Source organism: Strigops habroptila, chromosome 17 (genome assembly GCF_004027225.2).
Source record: "Strigops habroptila isolate Jane chromosome 17, bStrHab1.2.pri, whole genome shotgun sequence".
NCBI lineage: Eukaryota > Metazoa > Chordata > Aves > Psittaciformes > Psittacidae > Strigops > Strigops habroptila.
In genome coordinates, this window is record NC_044293.2 from 998291 (window position 1) to 1024207 (window position 25917).

Genomic DNA, 25917 nt, shown 5'->3' on the forward strand with positions numbered 1-25917 from the left:
TGTGCCATTGTGAGCTGCAGCACAGCTCCAAGCCCTGCCTCCTGCGGCGTCCAGAGCAGGTATCCATGCAGGGAGAGGAGGCAGAGAGCCCTGCTTGCCCTGGTGGGAATGGCCTGCTGTGCCTCCCTAACCCATGGGACTGGCTGCCCATGCTTTGTGCAGAGCCGTGTGGACTTGTTACCTGTGAGCTCTGCAGCCCCACTGCCTCAGGATGAGGCTTTCTCATCGCTGTGGTGCCATAACACACACTGAGCATCACCGCAGCTGCTCACTGGCGATGGCTACAGCAGCTCTTTCTGCTGTTCTGCTTCTGTCCTCTCACCTGCTGCACATCCTCTCTGTGCCCAGCTGGGGAGCAGCCTGTTCCATGAGGAGCCCCTGCCATACCTGGTGTACCAGCCCCTGCCCTGGCAGATCCAGTGTGTGACCCAGAGCCGCCGCACCAGCCGGGACAGCGAGGTGAGGGCTGGCGTCGTGGTGCTGCTGGCACCAAGGGATGTGACCATACAGGCTGCAGCAGGCTTGGGCAGGGGGCAGAGATCTTCCTCTTTCCCTTGGAAAACAGAAAACAGCGTAACGCCTGAGGTAGGATAAGCTGAAAAATGTGGGAAAGGTGTTTGTGGACAAAATCAAGCCTATTTTTAGGACTGAAAATCTCCCCTGGTAGAGCTGACATCCCTGTGCTGCAGTTTCGTGGTAGGGGATAAAAGCCCAGCAAGTCTGGTTCCAAGCTGATCTGAAATGCAGGTCTAATGAGGCCTCATCCTCAGGTGCTACCAGCACATCACAGATGTGGTTTTTGATACAAAACTCTCCTGCTTCTCCTTGGAGGGCTTTTAATAAACAGAAATTAATCAGTGCTCTTTGAGGAAACAACAGTGAGTATGTTTGAGTTTCCTAAAGGGAACGGGTAGTGGGGAGCTTGGTGAGGGTAGCCCTGTCCCTTTCAGAGCTTCCCATCTGGCCTGCAAGGGACTGTTCTTGCTGCCTCTGCCTGAGGTATAACTAACTATGCTGTATTTGTGTTCTCTACCTTTCTAGAGAGGCAGGATCTCCCAGCACAACAGCATCTACTCCATTTCTGGAGAGAAAGGTGAGTAGGGAGCAGGCAGGGTGCCAGCCCTGCACAAGCAACAGGGGAAATGCATGGCTGTGACTGTGGGATGCAATAGAAGAGCAGGAATTGCAATTCCTGGGCCCTTCCTGGCCTCTTTCTTCCAAAAAAATCTCTCTCTGTCATTGTTAAAGGGTATTTTGAAAGATGTTAAAACCTGCAGTATCAGCAAGTGGAGGCCCCAGTGAATATACATCATCACACACATACATGGGTGCGTGTGCTTGCCTACCTCTTCCCATGAAACCTGCCCATGGAATCACGTGTGTCACTGTGCCCCAGAACAGCCCCTCTTCCTCTTCTCCCTGGCAGAACCAGCCAGGAAGTGCCCCTCTGTATCCTCCTCACTCCTGTCTCCGAGGCTCTGCCCTCCCTGCTCAAGTCAAGTGCTCAGCAAAGAGGATTTGGTGTTTCTATTCCCAGTGCAGCTCGGGCAGCAGCCGGATGAAGGCAGGAGAAGTGCTGGGGGGGGAGGCTGAGCTGTGATGTTCCTCCTTGGTGCATGGACCAGTACCTCTGTTGTGGGGGTCCCGCTGCCCTGGCAGTGGGTGACAGCCCCTGGGCGCTTGTCCTGGTGCAGTGGTGCGGCCGGGGGCTTGTTCCTACACATATACAGCATCATGGCCACGGTGGCCATGCGGGATGTACATCCCATGTCTCTTGTTGAACAGGGCAGGAGGGAGCCCGTTCACAATGCACCCCCCTTTTATTTATCCTTTTTACTTTGCAGTTTCTTTTAGGCTGTGAATAAAAGCGGGTGCAGGTGAGTGGTGAGTTTATGCAGCAGCATCTGGCACGGGGGTTGCTGATGGCTGCTCGGGGGGTGCTTAGCAGTGACACGCTGGCTGAAAGGAGCGCTGCTGAGTGGCTTTGATTCAGCTCCTGTTGAATTTCACAATACTTCCCTAATGCCACATTAAGTGCGAGGTGGGGAGGGCTCCCATTTGTCAGCGTGAGAGCTTTATTGCTGTACAGTGCTGGGCTTTTTTCTAATCTTATTTGTGTGTGTGAAAGTAAGTGAGCATCATACTCGGTGATTAAATGTGGGGAAGCTGAGGTCTTCGGGGACTAAAGCTGCGTAAATAGAGGGCTTAGTGCTGCCAGGGAGGCTGGGCTCTTTTCTCTGCCTCCTGTTCCCTGTTCCAGCTCCCTCTTCCCTGCAGATGTGCCCTGGGAGCCAGCGGGATTCTGGTTTCATGCTGGGGATTGTCCCGCCTCTTTCACCTCCTGCCCGTGGGTGCCCAGCGGGGAGCCAGGGGCATGCAGAGGCCGGTCTGACCCCATGAGGGATGCCAGGGCCTGCTCAGCACCGCCTGTACTCACTGCAGTACTTGTTTGTCACCCCAGGCAATGTGACCCCTGATGCCAGCAACCAGAGCAAGTTCTTCAGTGATCCTTCTGAGAAGGCAGCCGTCACCATCCAGACCCACTTCAGGAGGTACCAGCAGCAGAAGCAGGAGAAGAAGTAGCTGCATCAGTCACCCGTGCCCTGCACTGTCCCTCCTTCTTGTCTGTTCCGTACCCCAGAGAGATTTGTGGCCGTGGTGACAGAACCTGCTCCCTGATACGTAGCTCTGTGTATGTGTGTGCTCTGCGTTTGTGTTGGTCGCTGCTCAGAGCGAGATCTCTTTCCTGGCCAGTCCTTCCCCGGACAGCACTCCCTTGTTGGCCACGGTGCAGTCTGAACCTCAGCACCCAGGGAGTGATGCACATTGACAAGCCTGTCCTTGGTGACTGCTCTTTAGGAGGCAGGAATGGGCCCTGCACAGCTGATGGTGATCATGGCTGGCTCATTGCTGCCCAGCTGGGGTTTGTTTTGCCCTGTAATACCCCTCCCCTGTGGCTCCACTTCCTCTTTGCCTCTGGAGCCGCATAGGATGGCTGCCTTTGTCTCTGCCCCAGGCAGCCAAGGGATGTGCTGCAGGAGCCGAGCCCCGTGTGACCGTGAGCTGATACTGCTTTTCTGTGGGGAGAACTGCTTGGGATGCTGGGGTTCGGAGCAGGGGTGGGCTGTGGGACTCTTTCTCCCATGGCTATATGTTGAACCTGCTCTTTACCAAGTCTGGCTTCTTCTTGAGATGCTTCTCTGTGAACTCCAGTGTTTGGGTTGCTGCCTGCTGTTGTCCAGCCACCCTGACCTGGTCTTTTAGTCCCACAAAGCTGAGCAGAGGTCTGCTCCTTGTCTGATAGGGGCAGGACCACAAGATTGTCTTGGTCTTGACACCCATTTCCAAGTGCTGGCTTTTGGAGGGTGCAGACTTGTTGAGAAAGGGGGAATATGGAGGCTCTGATCTTTGGGCCAGCAGGGAACAGGAGTTTGGCTGTGGGAGGAGGAGATGGGTGCTTTGTGGGAAGGATGGAGCAGGGATGGAGGAGGTGCTGGCTGTGAATGATGCTGCTCTCATGGCTTGACTGTGGCCTCCACTGCTGCTTTGCTGGGGCTGGCCCATACCCTTAGAGCCCTTTCCATCCTCTCCAGCCACAAAGGTCCTCAGCACCAGGGCTCCATCCCCAGCTGCCCCCACTTACCTTCTGATTGGAAGTGCTGGTGTTTGCTTGGGCTCAGCTGGTGCTGGCTGTGGTTGGCATCAGGTGCTGCTCACAGGGCTGCTGATGGGTCTGTCACTGTGGTGGTGGGAGCTGCCGGGCTCTGCTGATGCCAGGAGGTGTGTGTTGTGTGGGCTTTGCTGGAGCACTGTGCGAGGCAGAGGGTGAATCACACCTAACCCAAACCCAGCACATTACGTGGATGAGCTTGGTGGGGTTTGTGCAATGTGGGTTGAATGGACTCTCCTCCTTCACCTCCTGGCTTGTACCCGTGCAGCAGTGGGGGCAGAGCCTGCTGCCATGAAGGGCAGGGGGCTGGTTTGATGTGGGGATGCTGGGGTCTCATGCCTGAGAGCTGGAAACATGGACTGTGCTAAACTGTGCAAAGCCGAGGCTTGGAATGGCTGGGGAAGGGAAGAGAAGGGGAGGAATTCTTGCTGCGGTGCAGAAGGAAATCTCTACTAGCCAATTACAATAAAGATGTATTAATCTGTGTTAATCTCTTCTTCTTCTTATCTCACTAATCCCCTTGCTCTCGCAGCTGAGAACAGACTTGCCTTTTCTTGCCTCTTCTATTTAAATCTGGGGTTGGCATGGCAGAGCTGCTGCTGTGACACCGCTTAGAGCTGGGGGTGGCACTGGGTGCTTGTTAAAACCTGTTCTATGTGAAGGTTCTCAAGTCCAGTGTGCACTGCGCTGGGTTTGAAATCCTTGGGAAAGGCTTGAGAGATGCTGGTTTGCTTGTGGCTGCTTTGCACTGGTCTTGGGGGAGGCACAAGGGGCAGGATTGGTGTTGGGCCCTGGGGTGATGAGAGTCATGGGCCCCTGGGTGCCCAGCAGCAGCCTGTAGTGGGGTGCACGGCCAGGAGCTGCCTCAGACTTGGGGTGATGCGCAAGGCAAGTCTCTAACAGGACCCTGCATGTCCCCAGCACCTCCGGCCCCTCTGTATTTCCCCTGGATCACTGCGTTAAGGTAAGGCAAGCGAGCCCTGCGTGGTGCAAAGCCTGATCGTTCAGTTGCTCATGTTCCACACACAAAATCCGCATGCTCCTTGTGTGCTAAATTGGAAACTCACTGTGGTTTTGTCTCCAAGAAGCTGTTAAAATGAATGAATAAGAAAAGCAATGCGTGGAAGTACGTGTGATTGAGAACAGATCTTAGGCTTCATTTGAATAAAGAAAAGCCAAACCCAAGGTGTGTACTACAGCAGCCTAACCCAGGTAATGTCACCAGTAACACTAAACACTGTATTTGCATGTTAATAATTGGGTTGTTCATTAAAAAATGTGCTGAACTTGATTATCAATGTGTTAAAACAGCAGCTCTGTCAATAGGAGAAAATAATGATAGAAATGAGGTAAAAATCCCTGCATAGATGTTACAACTGGTAGTTTCAGTGACAAGAGGAAGCGTATCTGTCGTGGAGAAAGATGAGATGGAGCCAGTGGGTGCCAAGCATGGATAGAGAAGTGATAAAAACAAGCTTAAAATTACAGAGGAAAAAGGAAATAGAAGTGCTGGTAGCCAATTAAACCTCAGATAGCACTAGAGCCTCCTCTGGAAGGCCAGGTTCTACTTTGGGCAACTAAACCAACTCGAGCCCTCCTGGACTGCAGCTTCTGTGACTGGTATATGCTGGGGAAGCTCATGTGAGTATTGTGTTGTACTCCTGCTTTTCACTGCACCAGAGGGCATGTCTGCATGTATATATAGGTCATAAGTATATGTGTGTATATGTATCTCTACCTTAGTGTGTTAGTTGAGATGTTTATTGTAAGTGCATGTATATTAGCTTCAGTAATCGAGTGTTGTTAGAAACCTTGTGATACACTTTGAAACTGCAAACTGCTGCTAAATGATGTTTGTAATCCTTTGGATGAATACTCTTGACCAGGTCTGAGACTAAGCCTAGATCCAGCCGCACCTAGACTCCTCTGCGAGGGAGTTTAGAGAGCAAGGGGGTCTAGGCTGAACCTCATGACTCAATGAGAGGGTTTCCTTATTCCCTATATTTCTTTCATTAGACTCAACTTTTCCTTTTCACCTTCAATCTTTCCACCTTGATTTCCCTCTGAAACTCCATTAGACATAAACCGTTGCCCAAGTCTGGGACTAGGACTAGATCCAGCCGCACCTAGGCTCCGTCAGGAGTTTAGAGAGCAAGGGGGTCTAGTCTGAACCTCGTGACTCAACGGGAGGGTCTCCCTTATTCCTTTGTCCCTTCTGTTTCTACACACATGATGTACAAATCACTTCAGCCCAATCCTGTATAAATCACTGCCAATTCTGCCACAATCTCTTGGTATGTATTAGAGTGAACCCTGCCATGGAGTTGTGTTGACTCACACTTGTATAGATGCCTATGGAAATGAGTTTTGCTAATGTCTGGGGCTGAGTTGCACCATGTTACTGTCTTGTGCCATGATTGACCTTGATGGGGAGCAGTGACACGACATCTTACAGCACTGCACTGGATTCAAAAGCTTTGTGCTGTGCATCACCACTGCACTGGCAATCACCTCTCTGCTGCAGTTCAGCTGCGACTGAGGACAAGGGTGCTGTGCTTCACCTTCTGTGACCGTGCAGGACCACGAGCCCTGCTTCACGCATGACACTGGAGCTGTGCGGGGGCTGTGCCATGGTGGAGCTCCATTGGGGTTTGCTGTCCTGCACTGTGGTTCGTCCCGGGCTGGAGCGGGCTGGCAATTAGGGCTGTACTTACCAGTGACAAGGTGGCACTCAGGGAGTTGCTGGGGTGTCCTGCTTGGTGGTGCCATGTGTAGGACCCTGCTCCCATCGCTTTCTTTCCCTCCTCCTACCCTGGTGCTCTGCACTGGTTGGCTCAGCACAGCAGGGAAGCAGGCAGTGGATTTACCTGGATGTATCCAGGCTGCCCTGCTTCATCCTCCTGCGCTGCCCCAGCCCTCGCACCACCTAAATCGCTTTAACAAACACCCATGTATAAACATAACCTTTATTGCACACAGCGCTGGGCTTTTTTTCATAGAAAAAGGTATTAACACATAAGCATTTGCAAATTGAAGCAACTCCTGCTGTTTTCAGAACAGTAAAATAGCATGCAATGTCTTGGAGACGTTCCTCTTCAAAACCACCAACAAGATCAGGGGGGGAAAAAAAGTCGCTGAGTCTTTCCTTGTGCCCTTTCAAAATGATGTGAAATATATATATATGTTTACATATATATTATATTTTTAAATCTGTAACAGCAAATTCTTTGTGCCCTGGTTTCTTTTTCTGTTCGGAGAAGAAGAAAATAGCTTCATTTATACAAAAGAGTTCTTTTATGTACAAGTTTGTTAATTAAATATAAATGGCGCAGGGAAACGAGCAGCATCCGTGGCGGGCGGTCTCTGCGTGGTGCCTACACCAGCGTGTAGGACTTGGAGTAGGCTCCAGCCCCCTGTTTTTGAGACCTTCCTACCCCCGATGTGCTCATTTCTAGGAGCGAGTCCCTAGAGCCCCCCACTTTGGAGTGCGTGGGGCCCCGCTCGGCGGCGGGGGGCTCGGTGGCGGCGGGCGCTGGAGCGGCACTGCTGGCGGGCGCAGCGGCAGCGGCGCTGGTGGTGCTGGGCATGGGCAGAGTCCTCTGAGGTAAGGTGGTTGCGGTGGGGGCCGGCGGGGGCAGCCCCAGGGGCTTGGCGCCGGGCTCCAGCGTGAGGTGCCGTGCGGGAGCGGGGTACGCCCGCGCCAGCCCGCGGATGGAGGCTTCCCGTGGCGGCACCACCGGGCACGGCTCGCTGCCCGGCTTGCGGAAGAAGGCCTCCGACTTGGCGTAGAGCGGCAGGTTGCAGTAGTCGCCTGCAAGGGAAAGAGGAGAGGGGTGAGGTGCTGGGGGAACCTTTGCACCCTGTCCCAGTCAGAGCTATGTTCTGTGAGACAGGGACGACATTCTCTGTGCAACTATAAAGTGTTATAATCTGTACTCCTAACTAATGTGTGAGTTATCCTGTATTTATGCTGTAATGACAAACATTGTACAATACTTAAAAACTTGTTCTTTTATATACACCATGGTATTTGTTACCCTGTAGGGAACTGGAGCTGAAACCATGTATATGCCGTCTATTGCGTTCTGTCACATATATGTGTTACAAGCCAGTGGTGTTGATGGTGGTGAATGACATTGTGCTCTGTAATACAGTTATAATAACAAAAAATATTTGTAATGTAATTGGTGTAAATATTTGTACTACTTCGTAACATGTTAGAGCGCACAGTGCTAATCACTGTCCTGGGGTATGTCATGTCCAGTACTCCACTGTGCAACTGTAAGTTATATTTGTGCTGCATCAAAACAGATATAGTGCAGTGTTGTGCTATATAGCACTAGATATACCACAGACGTGTCACTGATGTTGTCATTAAAACAGCTAACTGTAAAGGTGGAGATGGATGTGTATCTATGTTAAATCCTGCAGGCTTAGATTGTCTAGGATTAGGTGTTCTATAGCTCAAATCTAAGAGCAGGGCTGTTGCAATATGTGGTACTGAGGGACATAGTTTACTGGTGGACTTGGCAGTGCTGGGTTTATCTCAGGGGTGTTCTGCAACCTAAATGGGTCTATGCATCTATGTGCTGTAAATAACAAGTTGTTTGTAATAATAACACATGATGGTCTGTCTTATGCTTTTCTGATGTTTGCTGTAGACTAGGGTGTAGTATATTGTCTAGTGTGTACTGTATGCTTTAAGTTGAGTAAGGATTACGTTATACTCTAAATTACAGAAGGTACTTGCTGTATAAATTATCCTCACAAATAAAACCATTTTTATTTCATCTTGAGTGTGATGGATAGGGGGAAAAGAACTATAAGGGGGGGAAAGGAAGTAAGTTCCAGTGAGGGGTGGGGGGTGTCTTCTAGGTAATAACAAATAATAAGGGGGGAAATGGGAAATAAGGGGGAGGAATACTGGAGAACTGGAATGGAGTATTTATTAAAGAATAAAAAATAAAACGAGGGAATGCAAAATGAATTATTAAGAAGTATCAGGATGGAATATAAGGTAATATTGAATAACTAACTGAGAACAGTACTAGCATATGGGATGATGCGTTAAGGATTGGGAATGAATACCAAGACATTGGGTGGAATAGTTATGGGACTGAGGAATGGGGATAAATACTAAGAAAATTGAAGAAGGAAATGGATGAAATGAGAGCAAAGGAGAGGAGAAATTGGAGAAAAAGAAATGTGAGGGAGAGAGATGAAAAAGAGAATTGAATTCAGGGGAACTGAAGATAAGAGATTTGAGGAGAATTGAAGAGAAGAGAACCTAAGATTTTCTTAAGTTTTCCTCTCGTAGATTCTCTCTAGCTCTCTTCAAATTTTCTCTCAGATTCTCACCAGTTCTCTTCAATTCTTCTCTATAGATTCTCTTCAGTTCTCTTTAGTTCTCTTCAAGGTCTTCTCTTAAATTGTCTTCAGTTCTCCTCTCTTCTCTTAGCTTCAGTTCTCTTCAATTCTCGTCAATGTCTTCTCTTTTGTTAAATTCTCTTCAGTTCTCCTCTCTTCTCTTACATTCTGTCCAGTTCTCTTCAATTCTCCTCTTTTCTCTAAGCTTCTTTTCAGTTCTCTTCAATTTTCCTCAATGTCCTCTCTCCAATTCTCTTCAGTTCTCCTCTCTTCTATTAGATTAGATTCTCTTCAGTTTTCTTCAACTCTCCTCAATGTCTTCTCTTAAATTCTGTTAAATTGGCTTCAGTTTTCCTCAGTTCTCTTAGATTCTCTTCAGTTTTCCTCAATTCTCTTAAATTCTCCTCTCTTCTCTTGGATTCTATTCAAACTCTATTCAGTTTTCCTCAATTCTCCTTAGTTCTCAAAATTCTCTTGGAAGAGAATCCCAGAGAAGAGAATCGAGGAGATTCTAGGAGATAGATTTGAAGAGAATCGAGGAGATTTTAAGAGAACTGAGGAGAATCTAAGAGAATCTAGGAGAAGCGAGGAGATTCTAAGAGATAGATTCTGAGAGATGAGAGATTCTGAGAGATTCTAAGAATTGAGAGATTCTAAGAGATTCTAAGAGATTCTGAGAGATTCTGAGAGATTCTGAGAGATTCTGAGAGATTCTGAGAGATGAGAGTTTCTGAGAGATTCTAAGAGATTCTGAGAGATTCTGAGAGATTCTAAGAGATTCTGAGAGATTCTAAGAGCTTCTGAGAGATTCTAAGAGATTCTGAGAGATTCTGAGAGATTCTGAGAGATTCTGAGAGCTTCTAAGAGATTCTAAGAGAGGAGAGATTCTAAAATATGAGAGATTAAGAGATTCTATGAGATTCTGAGAGATTCTAAGAGATTCTATGAGATTCTGAGAGATTCTAAGAGATTCTAAGAGATTCTATGAGATTGAGAGATTCTAAGAGATTCTAAGAGATTCTGAGAGATTCTGAGAGATTCTGAGGGATTCTGAGAGATTCTAAGAGATGAGAGATTCTAGAAGATTCTAAGAGATTCTGAGAGATTCTAAGAGTTTCTGAGAGATTCTAAGAGATTCTGAGAGATTCTGAGAGATTCTGAGAGATTCTGAGAGATTCGAGATTCTAAGAGATTCTGAGAGACTCTAAGAGATTCTGAGAGATTCTAAGAGATTCTAAGGGATTCTGAAAGATTCTAAGAGATGAGAGATTCTAAAAGATTCTAACAGATGAGAGATTCTAAGAGATTCTAAGAGATGAGAGATTCTAAGGGATTCTAAGATATTCTAAGAGATGAGAGATTCTAAAAGATTCTAAGAGATGAGAGATTCTAAGGGATTCTAAGAGATGAGAGATTCTAAGAGATTCTGAGAGATGAGAGATTCTAAAATATGAGAGATTAAGAGATTCTAAGAGATTCTGAGAGCTTCTAAGAGATTCTAAGAGATGAGAGATTCTAAAATATGAGAGATTAAGAGATTCTAAGAGATTCTGAGAGATTCTAAGAGATTCTAAGAGAGGAGAGATAGATTCTAAGATTCTAAGAGAGGAGAGATTCTAAAAGCATTGAGGAGACTAAGAGAATCTAAGAGAATTGAGGAGAACTGAAGAGAATCTAAGAGAATTGAGAAGAACTAAAGAGAATCTAAGAATTGAGGAGAACTAAAGAGAATCTAAGAATTGAGGAGAACTAAAGAGAATCCAAGAGACGAGAGGAGAATTGAAGAGAATTGAGGAAAACTGAAGAGAATTTAAGAGAAGAGAGGAGAATTGAAGAGAATTTAAGAGGACAGAAGAGAATTTAAGAGGAGAGAAGAGAATTGAAGAGAGGAGAACTGAAGAGAATCTAAGAGAATTGAAGAAAACTGAATAGAATCCAAGAGAAGAGAGCAGAACTGAAAAGAATTGAGGAAAACTGAAGAGAATCCAAGAGAAGAGAGAAGAATCTAAGAGAATTGAGGAAAACTGAAGAGAATCCAAGATAAGAGAGCAGAACTGAAGAGAATCCAAGAGAAGAGAGGAGAATAGAAGAGAATTGAAGAGAACTGAGGCAAAATGAAGAGAATCCAAAAAAGAGGAGAATTGAAGAGAATTGAGAACTGAAGAGAATCTAAGAGAATCTAAGAGAATTGAGGAGAACTGAAGAGAATCTAAGAATTGAGGAGAACTGAAGAGAATCTGAGAGAATTGAGGAGAACTGAAGAGAATCCGAGAGAATTGAGGAGAACTGAAGAGAATCCAAGAGAAGAGAGGAGAAGAGAATTGAGGAAAAATGTAGAGAATCCAAGAGAAGAGAGGAGAGTTGAAGAGAATCGAGGAAAACTGAAGAAAATCTAATAGAAGAGAGGAGAATTGAAGAGAATTTAAGAGAAAAGAGGAGAACTGAAGAGAACTGAGGAAAACTGAAGAGAATCTAAGAGAAGAGAGGAGAATTGAAAAGAATTGAGGGAAACTGAAGAGAATTGAAGAGAACAGAGGGAAATTTAACAGGAGAATTGTAGACAATTGAAGACAGTTGGAGAGCATTGTAGCAAATTGTAGAGAAGAGAGCAGAATTGAAGAGAATTAACAAGAATTCATGGGAATTTAACAGGAGAACTGAAGAGAATTGAAGAGAATTTAACAGAATTGTAGCGAACAGAGGAGAATTGTAAAGAATTGAAGAGAACCGAAGTGCATTGTAGAAAATTGTAGAAAGGAGAGCAGAATTGAGGCGAAGCGAAGAGTACTGAGGAGAATTCGAGAGAATTTAACAGGAGAATTGTAGAGAAGAGAGGAGAATTGTAGAGAATTGAAGAGAATTTCAGAGGAGAATTGAAGAGAACTGAAAAGTATTGTAGAAAATTATAGATAAGAGAGCAGAATTGAAAAGAATTCAAGAGAACGCAAGAGAATTTAACAGGAGAACTGAAAAGAACTCAAGATAATTTAACAGGAGAATTATAGAGAACTGAAGACCATTGTAGAAAATCGTAGAGAAGAGAGCAGAATTGAAAAGAATTGAGGAGAATTCAAGAGAATTTAACACGAGAACTGAAGAGAATTAAAGAGAACTCAAGAGAATTTAACAGAATTGTAGAGAAGAGATGAGAATTGTAGAGAATTGAAGAGAACTGAAGACCATTGTAGAAAATTGTAGATAAGAGAGCAGAATTGAACAGAAGTGAAGAGACTTTAAGAGGAGAATTGTAGAGAATCGAAGTGAAGAGAAATAAAGAGAACTGAATAGCATTGTAGAGAATTGTAGAGAAGAGAGGAGAATTGAAGAGGAAGAGAATTCAAGAGGAAGACAAGAGGGAGAAAGGGAAGAGGAGCAAAGAGCGAAGAGATGTGAGGTGGAGAAGAATGCAAAAAGTAGAAGTTGGGGAGAAAAAATTAGAATAATTTATTAGATTTTGAGCAGGTTCTATGGGGATCTTTTCTATAGTGTGTTGGGATCTGGAAAAGATTTCTGTAGAACTTACAGCAATCTAGCAGCAATTCCAACAGAAAACTACAAAACCTATATATAGAATCATAGAATATCAGGGTTGAAAAGGACCTTAAGATCATCTAGTTCCAACCCCCTGCCATGGGCAGGGACACCTCACACTCAGCCATGTTGCCCAAGGCTCCGTCCAGTCTGGCCTTGAATGCTGCCAGGGATGGAGCATTCACAGCTTCCTTGGGCAACCTGTTCCACTGCCTCACTACCCTCACGGTAAAGAACTTCTTCCTTATATCTAACTTAAAATTCACCTGTTTAAGTTTTAAACCATTACCCCTTGTCCTATCGCTACAGTCCCTAATAAAGAGTCCCTCTCCAGCATCCTTGTAGGCCCCTTCAGATACTGGAAGGCTGCTATGAGGTCTCCACGCTGTGAGGTCTTCTCTTCTCCAGGCTGAACAGCCCCAACTTTCTCAGCCTGTCTTCATACGGGAGGTGCTCCAGCCCTTGATCATCCTCGTGAACACACACAAGCAAAGTAGATGCTCTGAAAGGTCAGGGCTGTGGAGGGTGGAAGAGAATTGCGTTTCCCACTTCTCCTGCTCTCCACAGGAACTGTCTCTTTCAGTATGTTTAATTGGTGTATTTGTCTCTGCATTACACAGCACATAAGCAGGATGTGTACACATATGCACTTACTCTTGCTGGCGCGGTGCGGGATAGGGACGGCCACGCTCTTGCCCCGCTCGCTGTCCTGGGGCTTGGGTGGGGAAGCTGTGAAGCGGCAGATGCCGGGCTCGGACGGGGTGCTCATGGAGGTCATGCTGTCGGCGTTGTCAGTCGTGCCCGTGGTCATTTGGTCCGAGGAGCTGTCTGAGATGAAGCACTCGGTGATCTCAAACTTGGCGTGCTGCAGCTGCTCCTCCAGCTTCGCGTGCTCGTAGGCGCGTGCCAGCTCCTCGTAGGTAGAGGAGGCACTCTCCGTCGACACCATGCTGTTCCGCCCCTTGTCTGTGGAGGAGAGGATGCATCACGTACCTGGGAAGTTCTCCCTGGCCTAGGAATGCTGTTTTCCACGTTGTAATTGTGAGAATGGCCATCTGTCCCCAGAGCAGGGCATGACCATACTGCTTGGGAGTCACCACAGAGCTGCTGGAGGGGACCAGGAGGCCTGCACATACATATGCTCTCTTCTCATCAAATGACTTGGAGCTCAAAAGCTCAGAGCAGAGCCAGGAGTGCAGGGGACACCACTGTCAGCTGCTCACAGAAGGCACAAGCCCTGGCACAAAAGCCAAGGGTCCGTTATCTGCATGCGTACAGTTTATCACAGAGCTCAGAGTCTTTTCTAGAAACACCAGTACATGTGTCAGTGCTGCTGCTTTCAGCCAGTAACATGCAGCTCTGGCACTGGAAGCCATGGTTCCACCATCCCACTAACAGTAAACTCCGCTTCTGTTGTCACCCCAAACCCATGGGTTGGGGCACTACCAATAAGCCCATGTACCCCAATGATCCTGCTAGTGATAGCCTGGGGAGCCGAGGGAGCTGCTGGTACTGCCATACCTGTGTCCTGAGAGAGGCTGGCGCTGTAGCTGTCGCTCTCGGTGACCGTGATGCCGTGCTGAGAGCCCACTGTCCTCCAGTCCGAGGTGAGGGTCCGTGCTGGGGTGGACGCCTGGCACTTGGTGAGGGTCCACTGGCTGGAGTACCGGTTGCGGGTGCTGTGCGCAGACTTGACGCTCTTCCTTGACACAGGGTCTAAGGCACAGAGGTCCCAGTGTCACAGGGAGCTGCCAAAGGGCACTCGGGGGGTTGTGGCTCACCCACAACTGCCTCGTGCCCGTGTCCACAAGCACCTCACACTGCTCCCCGCAACCCAGCCCCAGCCACTTACTGGTGCCGGGGCGGATGTCTGACATGTCGATGAGGGGCCCCGTGTTCTGGATCAGAGCAGGATGATGCAGCGAGACGCCGGTGCAAAAGCTCTGGGGGTTCACCGCCTGGCTGAACTCCGTGTCAGTCACCGGGATCGTGGCTTTGTCATCCCCTGTGGGAAGAATTGGAGCTCAGATCTCTTGGATTCCCCACCGGTGCTCTCCAGGACACACAGGGATGGGGAATTTGCCTCCAGCCCCCACTAAGGCACAGCCTGGCCAAGGAGATGGCAGCAACACAAGGGGAGCAGAACGCACAGGCTGCATCCTGCCTGCCCCAGCGTAGGAAGGGGACAGCCTGGGGACACCCTGCAGGCTTCTCAGGGCCATGGGATGGCTGTCCATGTCCCCTCTGCAGGCAGGGGCTGCTGTGGCCAGGGTTGGGGCCCCATGGCACAGGGAACACATGGTGCTTACCGAGCTGTTTGATGCCTTCCTTGTCCTCGATGAGGAGCTGCACCCGTGGGATGTCGATGTGCAAGCGGGGGCCCTGCGGGGGCCCCTTCACCGGCGTATCGAAGCTGCGGTTATTCTTGCTGTGAGGTAAGAGGGGACGCACACCCGGCTGTTACTGGGGAGAGCAGGGCTGGGGCTGGCACCAGCAGCCCACCCGGGGCTCAGCTCCGGCCAGCCGGGAGCTGCTGTGCTACAGAGAGGTCAGCACAGCCTTCACAGCTCTGAGCCCAAGGAGGGCTGAAAGGGAGTCAGGGCTGAACCTGGGCTTAAAAGTGTTGAGGACGGCCCCCACCACCCAGCATTCCCCACCCACCTGCAGCTCAGACCTACCTGATCAGCATTTCAGCCAAACTCTTGGCATCTGTGCAGGAGACACAAACAAGAGGGAAAGGGTTTGGGGTTTGTTTTTTTAAGGTGTTTTAAGCTGTTAAATGTTTTTTTTAAGGGTTTTTTTAAGCTGTTTTAGTGGGTAACAAAGATGTTTTTAGGGGCCTACAAGGATGCTGGGGAGGGACTCTTCATTAGGGACTTAGTGATAGTACATAAGGTAATGGGTTCAAACTTAAACAGGGGACGTTTAGGTTAGATACAAGGCAGAAGTTCTTTACTGTGAGGGTGGTGAGGTACTGGAACAGGTTGCCCAAAGAAGCTGTGAATGCTCCATCCCTGGCAGCATTCAAGGCCAGACTGGACGGAGCCTTGGGCAACATGGCTGAGTGTGTGGTGTCCCTGCCCATGGCAGGGGGTTGGAACTAGATGATCTTAAGGTCCTTTTCAACCCAAACCATTCTATGATTCTATGTAACAAGCCAGTCCAGGAGAGCACAGCTCTGCACTCTGATCGCATGCGCTGTAAGAGCCCCATCTCACCTCTAAGCCTCTTCAGCCGCTTCTCCTTCCTCTTCTTGCGGATGATGAAGAGCAGCGCTACTCCCAGCGTGGCCAGGATCACAGGGCAGGCGATGGTGAAGAGCTTCTTCACGTCGTCCCCCTCCCCTTGCGCAGACTTGATGGGTGGGATGGTGCCTGTGGCAGGGCGCGGGTGGGCGCACGGTCAGTGCCACGGGAGCCCCCTCCTCGCCATGGTGCCCACCCCGTCCCCACTCACTGCCATCATAGTCCAGCGTGGCGAACTGCGCGCTCTCGTTGCCGCAGCCGGCGCTGTTGCAGGCCTTCATGCGGAGCTCGTACCACGTTGCCTCGCGCAGCTCCGTCAGGAACACCTCGCTGGAGCTGTTGGTGCGCAGGCTCTGCCAGACCCAGTTGCCCTTGGGCCGGTATTCCAGCACGATGGCGGTGATGGGGCAGCCCCCGCTGCTCCAGCCCTGCAGGTTCAGCCTGGCGTGCGTGGAGTTGATGTGCGTGAAGAGGTGCTGGTCCTTGCTGAAGGAGGGCTCTGCGGGAGAGGAGCCGTCAGGAGGGATGCGGGAGGGAAGGCACCGCAGAGACCCCATGGGACGGGCTCACCTCTGCCGTGGGTCTTGGCCTCGATGATCTCGCTGATGCGGCCGGCCCCGACGCTGTTCTTGGCCGCCAGCTTCACCTTGTACCAGGTGCCGCACTTGAGGCTCTCCAGCTTGAAGGAGCGCTCCGAGGAGCTGATGAAGACGTCCTTCCATTCCTCGCTGTTGTCCACAGAGTACTGGAGCACAAAGCCTATGGGAGCAAGGACGGGGTGGTCACCTCCGGGCACACAAGGTCGATTTAACGGTTGGACTTGATGATCTTAAAGGTCTTTTCCACCCTAGTTGATTCTATGATTCCAGGCAGGGCAAAAGAAGGGGTTACCACAGGGGTACCCTGCACCCACCTTGGGGACATCCTGTGGCCAAGTCCAATGTTCCCTTGCAGTGCCAGGATGCCTGTTACACACCAATTCCTGCCCAACTGCGTGCACATGAATGGTGATGGAAACACAGCCCTGCACTCCTACACTACTGACAGTTAGCTCAAAACCATTAACAGGGTGAGCTGCTGCCCTGCAGGACCCTGACTGCATCCAGAATGGAGGTCAATTCATCTCCCTACTCTGCCCACCACACAGGCCAAGGCAGAGCCACCACAAGAGGCATGAGGGCACCTCCCGAGTGCTTTGCCAGAGCCCCCATGACCCAGCACAGCCCGTTTGCTTGGTTATAAACAGGAGTGTGAAACATGATTGAGCTGTGTGAGGCTATAAAGGGAAAGGCAGAATTAACTGGCTCCCTTGGGAAGCTGCTAGGAAGTTGCCTCTGTCACTGCACGCCGCCTCCTCTCCAGTGATTAAGAGTATTAGGAAGCACACTGTGTCCCAGATGAGCAAGCGTGTTACGCTGCCGACAACAAGACGCCTGCAGACAGCTCGCAGGGTCTCCCAGGGAGAGGCTCACGCTTCAGGCTCTGGGCAAGGGATACGCACTGAGTACATTGGTGCTCCCCATGGCAGCACATCTCTGCTGCCCAACTGGTCTTGCCATTTTGGCTACACAAAACCCCAGACTTTGATGGTGCATTGACAGATTGGGCTATGTTTGCAGGTTATTTTGCCAAGCCTCAAACAGAAATAGGGAGGAGCAGGCTTCATCCTTTGAGGGGCATCACAAGCTGCACAGTGCAGAGCTTGCAGGACCGCTCCTGTGCCAGCATCACCGGGGTACCACTGGCAATGCCGAAGGACCCATGTGAAGGCAAGTGTGTGCCTCGCATCAGCTCTGCCAAGGGAAAGGATGCTCCTTACACCTACCCAGCACCAAGGCTTCCCTATGGCTGGACCTTCCTGGAGTGGCCCAGGTCTCTCCCCCAGCACACAGTTTCCACCCATGTCAAAACCAGCTCTGTCACCACACACCACCCGCAGCGCTGGCACCCTGGCGCCTGCCACCCGTTATTTATTTACCTTGGACATGCAGCATGTTTTTAATATTTCTAATCCAATTATAACCAAATTTATCAACAGAGTCCGCTGGAGTGAAAGGCTGCTGGCTGGGGAGATTTGCTTGTAATTACTTTCATGCTTTTAATTAATTGTAAGCGAGGTCTCCTTCCTCGCTCCCTGCTCCCCCCTCCGCGTGCAGCTGCTTCAACGTATAATTCATGAGATGAATCAGAGCAGAAAGGAGGCTCTGGAAAGCAGGAATGCTCCTGGAGCCCTCCTAAAGCCCCCAGCCTGACAGGGACTGCAGGGGGGACAAATCCTGCCCTGATGGGATCAGACCTGCACAGTGCTGGGGGCACACTGGGGCTGGCCCTGGCCACCAGCACCAGAGCAATTAATGACACACTCTTCATTACCTACTTCAATCCCTGTGTCTTGCCCAAAAGGCCTTGCAGCCCCCTCATTAGGACCAGCAGCCTCCTAAAAGCTCAGAAGCATCAGCCTTACTCTGGAGCATTTCCGAGAGGGGGAAACTGAGGCACAGAGACAAAAGTGCATGCACAGCCTGAAAGCATGCACCGTGAGCCTTGTCCTCTAGTGCCAGGACCAGAGGCACCCTCTGCTCTGGGATGGGTGTTATATGGTGCTGGTGCCAGCCCCATCACCCACAGCAGCCATACCTCGGATGGAGCTGCCCCCGTTGTCCCCAGGAATCCAGGCCAGTGTGATAGATGATGCCGAGGTCTTGGACACAGTCAGGCGAGGTTGGTCGGGGGGCACTAGGGAAGAGGGAAAAGCCCATGAACTCCTCACACACTCCAGCTAGAAGTACCCTGAATTGTGCCCCCTAAAAGAGGAAACACCAACAGGACCTCTTGCTCAGCCTGGGACCAGCGAGAGCCCTCGCACAGCAAAGCCCCTGCAGCGCTTTACCCCACCAAGAGCAGTGGATGAGCCAAAGCACAGGCTCATTGTGCTCTCTGCAAGATAGAGCATGTCTGCGCAGGGCACTTGCTCCCAGATGCAGTCATGGGACCACAGGCTCCCGCTTGACCAGCGCCCCTCACCTTGGACAAGCAGGTTGATGATGATGGTGTCGAAGCCCCACGTGTTGGTAGCGGTGCAGGTGTAGTACCCCGAGTCTTCTGCTTTCACCGAGCGCAGCACCAGCGTGCCATTGGCCTGGATCAGGCGATGGCCATCCACTGTCACTGGGATGGCAGAGTCCTCGCTGCCAGGAGAGGGGAGGGTGCATCAGCCAGGCACAGCACAGCAAGGGTGACAGTCCCTGGCTGCGGCACGGCCGGCAGCACACTCAGTACCTGTCCTTGGTCCACTTGATGGCGGGGACTGGCTCCCCAACAGAGTTGCATGGCAGCCTCACATCCTTCATCCATGGGGTGGTGACGGTGCCTCCAAAGGAGATGATCTTGGCAGGGGCTTGGGGGCAAGGAGGAGTTCAGCCTGGGGGCAAGCCCCATGCATGGACCCCCCTCAATGTATAACCAGGGCTGAGACCATCCGTGCTACCCTTCCTCTGCCCAGGCACGAGTCACCCCAGTTGTCCCTTGCTGCACCCACAGCAACCCTATGGGCAGGGGACAGGGGAGCCAGGGTGCGTGTGTCCCCATGAGCTGGTGCCCCCCATGTACCTTTCCCAGCAGGCTCGATGGTGACCTTCTCGCTGATGTTGCCGCGGCCGGCGGAGGTGACAGCAGCCACCCAGAGCATGTACTGCTGCCCGCGGTTCAGGTGGGCAATGCGGTAGAAGAGTTGGTCAGGGCTGGTCTCATACTCGCTGGGAGCCTGTGGAGAGAGAGACGGGAGAAGGTACAGCCTCTGTGAGACCCTCACCCCATCACCCTCATCTCGGGCACCTCAGCAGCACCATCAGCCCAGGCCAACACAGGCCAGTGCAGTGCTTGAGATATAAGCAAGGAAAAGCTGCCTTGGGGCCAGCTGCCTGCTCCGGGGCAGCCCCAGCATTCCCAACCAGGGCATCCCTCCCATCCCACTCCTTGAGGTGGGGGTTTGCTCCTAAGCAGTGGTTTGGCTCTGCCTGGCGTTCCTCAATGTCAGTGTAAACCGGCTGGTGTCGTGGTTTCCGCAGGGAGCCCAGGCCGGAGCCCGAGGAACAGACGGCTTGGTTTGGATGGCATGGTTTGTTCCTGGGTAAGGACGCTTCCCTGGCTACCCACTGAGCTGCAGCGGGAGCTGGGCACGGAGGCAAACCCTGGCCAGGCTGCCAAAACCCCTCTGTGGTCACACTGAGCAGCCAAAACCCTGCATGGGCTCACCTCCTGCATGGCCCACAGTGGCTGTCCCCAGCCCCATGGTGGTACTCCATGGGTACAGAGGCTGTGTGCAAGCGCCACAACCAGTCTCCATCACATCAGGGTCAAAGCCACCCTGCCCCAAGCCCAGCCCTGCCAGGGCTGCCCCACCATGCTGGCACCAGGGAGGGGATGGGTTGCTCCCCATTGCATGGGACGGATGAGATATTTCTGTGTGCACACAGGTATCCGTGCATTCACCACCCTCAAACGCATGCCCTTGTGGGGCCCACAGATGTCAAAGCACCCCACAAGCAGACACCCATGTGAATATTGTATATGATACGTAATTTTTTTTGCCCAAATGACAGTTTTGACAAGATGCCAAGAAAACAATATCGAATCCCAGCGGTTTTACCAGTTGCTTTGATGAAAAGATTATGTTGCCCTGGAAACCAGAGGCTCACATAGTGAAATGAGTTTGAGAAGGAGCTTTTGATAAGCACTAGTCTGCAGACCTCCCATCAACCTCTCCTTCACGCTGGAGGGATGGGGCCAGGTTTGACTTCTATTTCATTTTTGGTCAGCTGCTGGCATAGTTCCCCTTCTCAGCAGGGTAGATGCTGAAGAAAGGGGCAGACAGACAATGGGACTATGCCCTGCTGCAGTGTCCACTGGTGCAACTCTGCAGTGCATGGACCTGGCCTAAGGGACCTTTGCTGCTGCTGCTGCTGCCTGGCACCAGCCCTCCCTCCCATTCCTGCATGGCTGGCTCAGTGTTCCTCCAGCACACTCTGGTGATTCCCCATCCCCATCCCCATCCCCATCCCATACCGGTTGCCCCGAGCCGGGGCTGGAGCAGAAGATGGTGTACTTCCGAATGATGCCGTTGGGCTTTGCCGGCGGCAGCCAGGACACCACCACGCTGCTGGCAGAGGACGGGACAGCCTTGATGCCGGCCGGGGGACCTGGAACTGGAGAAGGGGGGAATGAGGCAGAGTCAGTGCCAGGAGGTCTCCGAGGTCTCTGCCCAGCCCAGCAAGGCGGCAGCACCCCAACTGCTCAACGGGGAGGAGCTGCAATGGCATTTCCACATGAGCATTGGGTCTGCAGGCACGCAGTCACCCTGCGGTCACCCCTCTGTCTGTGGACACCTCTCTACATGGGTGCTAAGCTGGACGCAGGAGGGTTAAATGCAGCCCAGGCTATGGTTTATAAACCGTGATTGGCTTTTAATGGCATCTCCTCAATCTGTCTGAGTGGCTCAGCCTTACCCTGCTCGCTGCGTTCCCCCAGCATCTGGCGCTTTCCAGGACACCACAGCAGCCCATGGGCCCAGGAAACGCTCTGCTACCGAGCTAATGGCACTAAAGTAGGGCAGGCAGGGGTGTAAATATTTAACTACTCACACTTAGGGGAAAGGAAACAAAAGAGAAAGGGAAATGCCCTGCCCATGGCTGTACACAGGGGTTTCCTCCGGGACCCCGCAGCACTCCAGCCCTTCCCTTGTGAGTACAGCACTGTGGCACAAGCAAGTGCTCCCATCCCCTGGCATCAACATGCTGCAGCCCCAAGTGATGGCAGCAAGACCCAAGCGGGCTGGGGCTGTGTTGGGGGATGGCTCAGGCTCTGCTGCCGTGGAGCAGCAGCCAAGCGCCATGCAGAAGGGCAACGCTGGGATCTTTCCTCCCTTCCTGGCCTGGGATCTGGGCAGCAACACTTACTGTCCTCCTTGGTCTGGATGTAGAGCACGCTGCTGCGGACGCCGTCGCCAGCCTGGGTGTACGCCAGCACCTGCACGCTGTAGTTGGTGAACTTCTCCATGCCCCGCAGCTCCACACGCTCCCTTGTGGTCGTGATGTTCTGCATCTCACCCCACTCTGCAGGGAGACAGGTCCCAATCAGCCCCATGCCACCACCCGCCTGGGTTCCCCGCACCGCCCGCTCTCCACTAGCGCTCACCTCCATCCATGTAGAGGGACCAGAAGATGACCCGGTATCCCTTGAGCACCCCATTGAGGGTGCTGCGCGGGGGCTCCGACCAGGAGATCACGGCCACGTCCGATGTGATGGAGATGGCCCTCACGTTCTCGGGGGGCTGGCTGGGAACTGAGGAGGGGATGGACGGGGAGGACATGGTCTAGTGTAAAGCATCCCTGCCCATAGCAGGGGGGTTGGAACAAGATGATCTTAAGGTCCTTTCCAACCCAAACCATCCTATGATTCTATGGCAATCAGCAGGAGGATGGAAGGGAGACGTGCCTGGCAGATGCTGAGCTGAAGGAGCTGCGTACCATGGGCCAGCCACCCCAATTGCACCCCATCGTGCTGCCGCCCGCCCTGCCCCGGCTTCTTGAGCCCCTGGAGCCAGTCCAGCCCAGCACACTGGGCACTGTGTGTTGGTTTGCCTCCAACACACAGTTTTGCTCCTCCTGGACCACCAAGGTGGGTACAAGGCCCATGCTCACGAGGACAGGGAGGCTGCCGGGACACGCTGTGCTTCCCAGCAAGGGGAGAGCGGGATTGCTGGCTGGATGCGAGGTAATTAGATCCCATTGCCCCCTAAGAGGTAACTCTAATTTTTATGAGCATTTAAATGATAATACATCACCGTAACGATCCTCTTTGAAAATGGTTATTGTTTCATATTACTTAGGTGCAAAAATATAAGCACCATGTAATTAGGGACAGAGTATAATAAACTAATACAGATAGTCCTTTTGAACAAAATGAAGGTAATATAATTACGGAAAAGACACTATTGCTAAAACAGGGGCTCTTGAATACCCCAGGAGGAGTGCTAATGCAGCCAGGAAATGATCATGGTTTGACAGGCTAACGAGAGCCTTAATTAAGTATGAAAAACTGCTGAGCAAACGCACCACAAAACTTTTTCCTCATTGTTTTTAAAAGGACCGAGGCCACCAGTGATCCCTCCCCGACACAAACCTCCCTGGCACTGTGGCAACGTCCAAATCCACCTTGAAATCCTCCTAACTGCACCAGAAACCCAGTGCTGAGGGTGTCCTGGCACCCATACGCTCATAACTGCTCCCCAGGGCAGTGGTGAGTGTGCACACACATGCAGGCAGCCCAGAGCCAAACGTTGCTGCTGGGCAGCAACCTGGGACAGGGCAGGGATTCCTAAAGTGGGATCTGGCACAGGGAGCAGGGAAACCACCCATCCCGGGGATGGAGCCTTACCGTCCTCCAGCGTGGTGGCATTGATCTCGCTGGATGATGGTCCTGTCCCTGCACGGTTGAACGCCTGCACCACCACCCCATACTGCGCGAACTTCTTCAGGTTGTCCAGCGTGTAGACCTCGCTGTCCCCCGTGGCCTTCATCTCCACGATGCTGTACTGCCCGTTGCTGCCCGGGCTGTTCTCCCGGTAGCCGATCTGGTAGCCACGGATCACCCCGTTCTGCAGCTCCTTCTTCGGTGCCTGAGGGGTGCAAGGGGCAGCGGTGTCACACAGGGCTCCCATGCCCCGATCACCTCTCCCCAGCAGCTTTTCCCAATGCTTTCAGGTTTTCTCTCCACACACTGCTTTTGGTTGCACATGCTGAATAGCAGAACAGTGATAACAAAGGTCCGGTGGATCCTTGGAAGCCAGCAGAGAGGAAAGCGATGTGCCCGGCCAGCACCATTCCCCGACTGCAGCAGCTCAACTAGAAGAGGGAAAACCCTCAAGTCTAACAGCCTTAAAAATGAGCAAGGCCAGGTTGAGATCAATCTTAACAATATTTCTCCAAAGCATTAAGAAATCAATAGGGTTGATTGCAAATTTATGTCACAAAGCCAGGGAGATCCATCTTGCTGAAATACTCTTAAAACGAAGTGACTTATCTTTCAAGAGAACCTTATCTTTCCATTAATCTGTTTTTCAGTGCTTAAGGGGAGGGGGGAGAAGCTGGAACCCTAAATTTATTGACTTACCGGTTCGTTACGAAGTCCTAACTTTATAATCAATTTAATTTTTCATTATGCAGCTTTGGAAAAATAAATCCAATTCTCAGTTTTATTGATCTCTGCTCAAACACTTTGCAACCCAGCATCTGGGCTTTTACATATTTACCCTCACTCCCCCATGGACATCCTATGAGATAATGAGCTTGTTATGAAATGTGATTAATAGGGGTCCCGTGCAATGAGCTGAGCTCACGCCCAGCCTGCATGTTTTCATTTCATTGTACCACTGACATAAGGCCAGGTCCCAAGACAAGCCACCACTGCAGAGGCTCAGGATGGCGTCTGGTGCTGCCCAAGTGCCCATGACAAGGGATAGCCCATGCACCACCTCAGTCCTGCTCACCTTCCAGGTGACTTGTATGCTCTGGGATGTCATCGGCTGCAAGGTGACGTCCATCGGAGGCCCATCAGGAGCTGCGGAAAAAAAGACCCAAGAGAGCATGTTGAGAAGCATCAGGGAAAGGACCTCCTCATCAGGAAATACTGGCTTCAAGAGCTGTGCCACAGCCAGATTCACTCATACAACCCCTGCCCACCAGCCCCATGCTGGGAGCCGGGAGCGGTACCTGCTTCCTCCGTGCTGATGGTGAGCTCCTTGCTTGGCTCACTGCGCCCAATCTTGTTGAAGGAGTACATGCGGATGCTGTACACGGAGGCCGGGTGCAGGTCCACGATGTTCGCCTGGTTGATGGTCGGGGAGATGTTGCGTGTAGACTGCTTAAAATCCCAGGAATCTGGCAAAGTGAGATGGGAGGATGAGCACCCGAATCCTGCCCTGGGGTCCACAGCACCAAGGGGGCCATGCTCAGGCAGGTGAAATCCCCAAGCACCTCTGGCTTTCATCTCCAGCCTCCACAGAGAGGTGCTGCTTCCCCCTCCTCGCTGTTGTGCAGGCTGGGGCTGGCTTTTGCAAATATTGTCTCTTTTAATATTCCCTTTCAAATGCTCCCATCCAACAGAAATTAACATATTTCATTAATGCTGCTCTCTCCTTTCTGCATCAAAGGAACCGGGATGCAGACTATTCCCTTGGAGGTGCCAGGACACAGCGGCTGCAGCGCAGCCCCATGGGGACGGGAGGAAAGGGGAGGGTGGCCATCACCTACCCGACTTGTTCTTGTACTCGATATCGAACCCGGTGATGATGCTGTTGCCATCAAACCGCTGCGTCCATCGCAGGTTCATACTGCGGGCCTTCACCTCCCGGATCTCCAGCTCTGGTGGGTCAGGGGGCTCTTGGGGACACAGGGGCAGGTTAGGGGTGACAGGGACAGAAGCCCCTCGGGAGCAGGGGGACCCTCACCGCGAGGCTTTGCACCCACGGGCTCACACATAGAGGAGTGAGTACCTTGGACGGTGAGCTGGATCAAGCCTCTGTCCTCGCCATAGGAGTTGATGGCATGACAGGAGAAGAAGACCGAGTCCCCACGGTCAGCTGGTTTCAGCTGTGAATGTTTCAGGGAGAGAAGAGGAGCCAATTCAGAGTGAGCTGCCCCGAGCATCATGCCCCTGCTTTCCCCAGAGCCACAGCCCGCTCCCAGCCCTGAAGGAGCTGCGCACATGGAGGCAGGTCACCCTCCAAACCTCCCATCCCCTGGCTCAGATCCATGCAAGGCCCCAGGCAGCCCAGACGGGCGCAAGACCCAAGCCCTCACCTTGAGAGTGGAGATGACCTCGTCGCCGTTGTCCTTGGTGGTGATGGCGTAGCGCATGTTGCGGTCGGGGTCGATGACGGTGTCGCCCTTCTCCCAGCGGATGATGATGGGCCGCTCACCCCGCGCGGTGCAGTTGAGCTCCTTGGTCTGCCCCTTGATGGCGATGGTGGTGTTGGGGTGGGAGGTGATCATGGCTGGGACTGCGGGGAGGCAGGGGGTCACCGGGGAGCTGGGGGGACACTGCGGC

At 51.6% G+C, this 25917-nt stretch overlaps 1 protein-coding gene across 4 annotated transcripts in view; it reads right to left on the reverse strand.

The window, feature by feature from the left end:
• Positions 1 to 6620: 6620 nt before the first annotated feature.
• Positions 6621 to 25917, reverse strand: part of DSCAML1 (DS cell adhesion molecule like 1) — a 105548-nt gene continuing 86251 nt past the window's right edge. For all 4 annotated transcript variants that reach the window (XM_030505681.1, XM_030505680.1, XM_030505682.1 and 1 more), the window contains 22 exons: positions 25671 to 25870; positions 25364 to 25460; positions 25122 to 25250; positions 24582 to 24749; positions 24359 to 24429; positions 23248 to 23488; positions 22006 to 22152; positions 21768 to 21923; positions 20878 to 21017; positions 19423 to 19576; positions 19093 to 19210; positions 18838 to 19001; positions 18451 to 18549; positions 16384 to 16572; positions 16025 to 16312; positions 15787 to 15942; positions 15247 to 15277; positions 14878 to 14996; positions 14421 to 14573; positions 14090 to 14284; positions 13223 to 13534; positions 6621 to 7481 (listed from right to left, as the gene is read on the reverse strand). In XM_030505681.1, coding sequence (XP_030361541.1) covers positions 7045 to 7481; positions 13223 to 13534; positions 14090 to 14284; positions 14421 to 14573; positions 14878 to 14996; positions 15247 to 15277; positions 15787 to 15942; positions 16025 to 16312; positions 16384 to 16572; positions 18451 to 18549; positions 18838 to 19001; positions 19093 to 19210; positions 19423 to 19576; positions 20878 to 21017; positions 21768 to 21923; positions 22006 to 22152; positions 23248 to 23488; positions 24359 to 24429; positions 24582 to 24749; positions 25122 to 25250; positions 25364 to 25460; positions 25671 to 25870 — 3764 coding nt within the window. In that variant the 3' untranslated portion in view covers positions 6621 to 7044. The remainder of the gene's footprint in view (positions 7482 to 13222; positions 13535 to 14089; positions 14285 to 14420; positions 14574 to 14877; positions 14997 to 15246; positions 15278 to 15786; positions 15943 to 16024; positions 16313 to 16383; positions 16573 to 18450; positions 18550 to 18837; positions 19002 to 19092; positions 19211 to 19422; positions 19577 to 20877; positions 21018 to 21767; positions 21924 to 22005; positions 22153 to 23247; positions 23489 to 24358; positions 24430 to 24581; positions 24750 to 25121; positions 25251 to 25363; positions 25461 to 25670; positions 25871 to 25917) is intronic.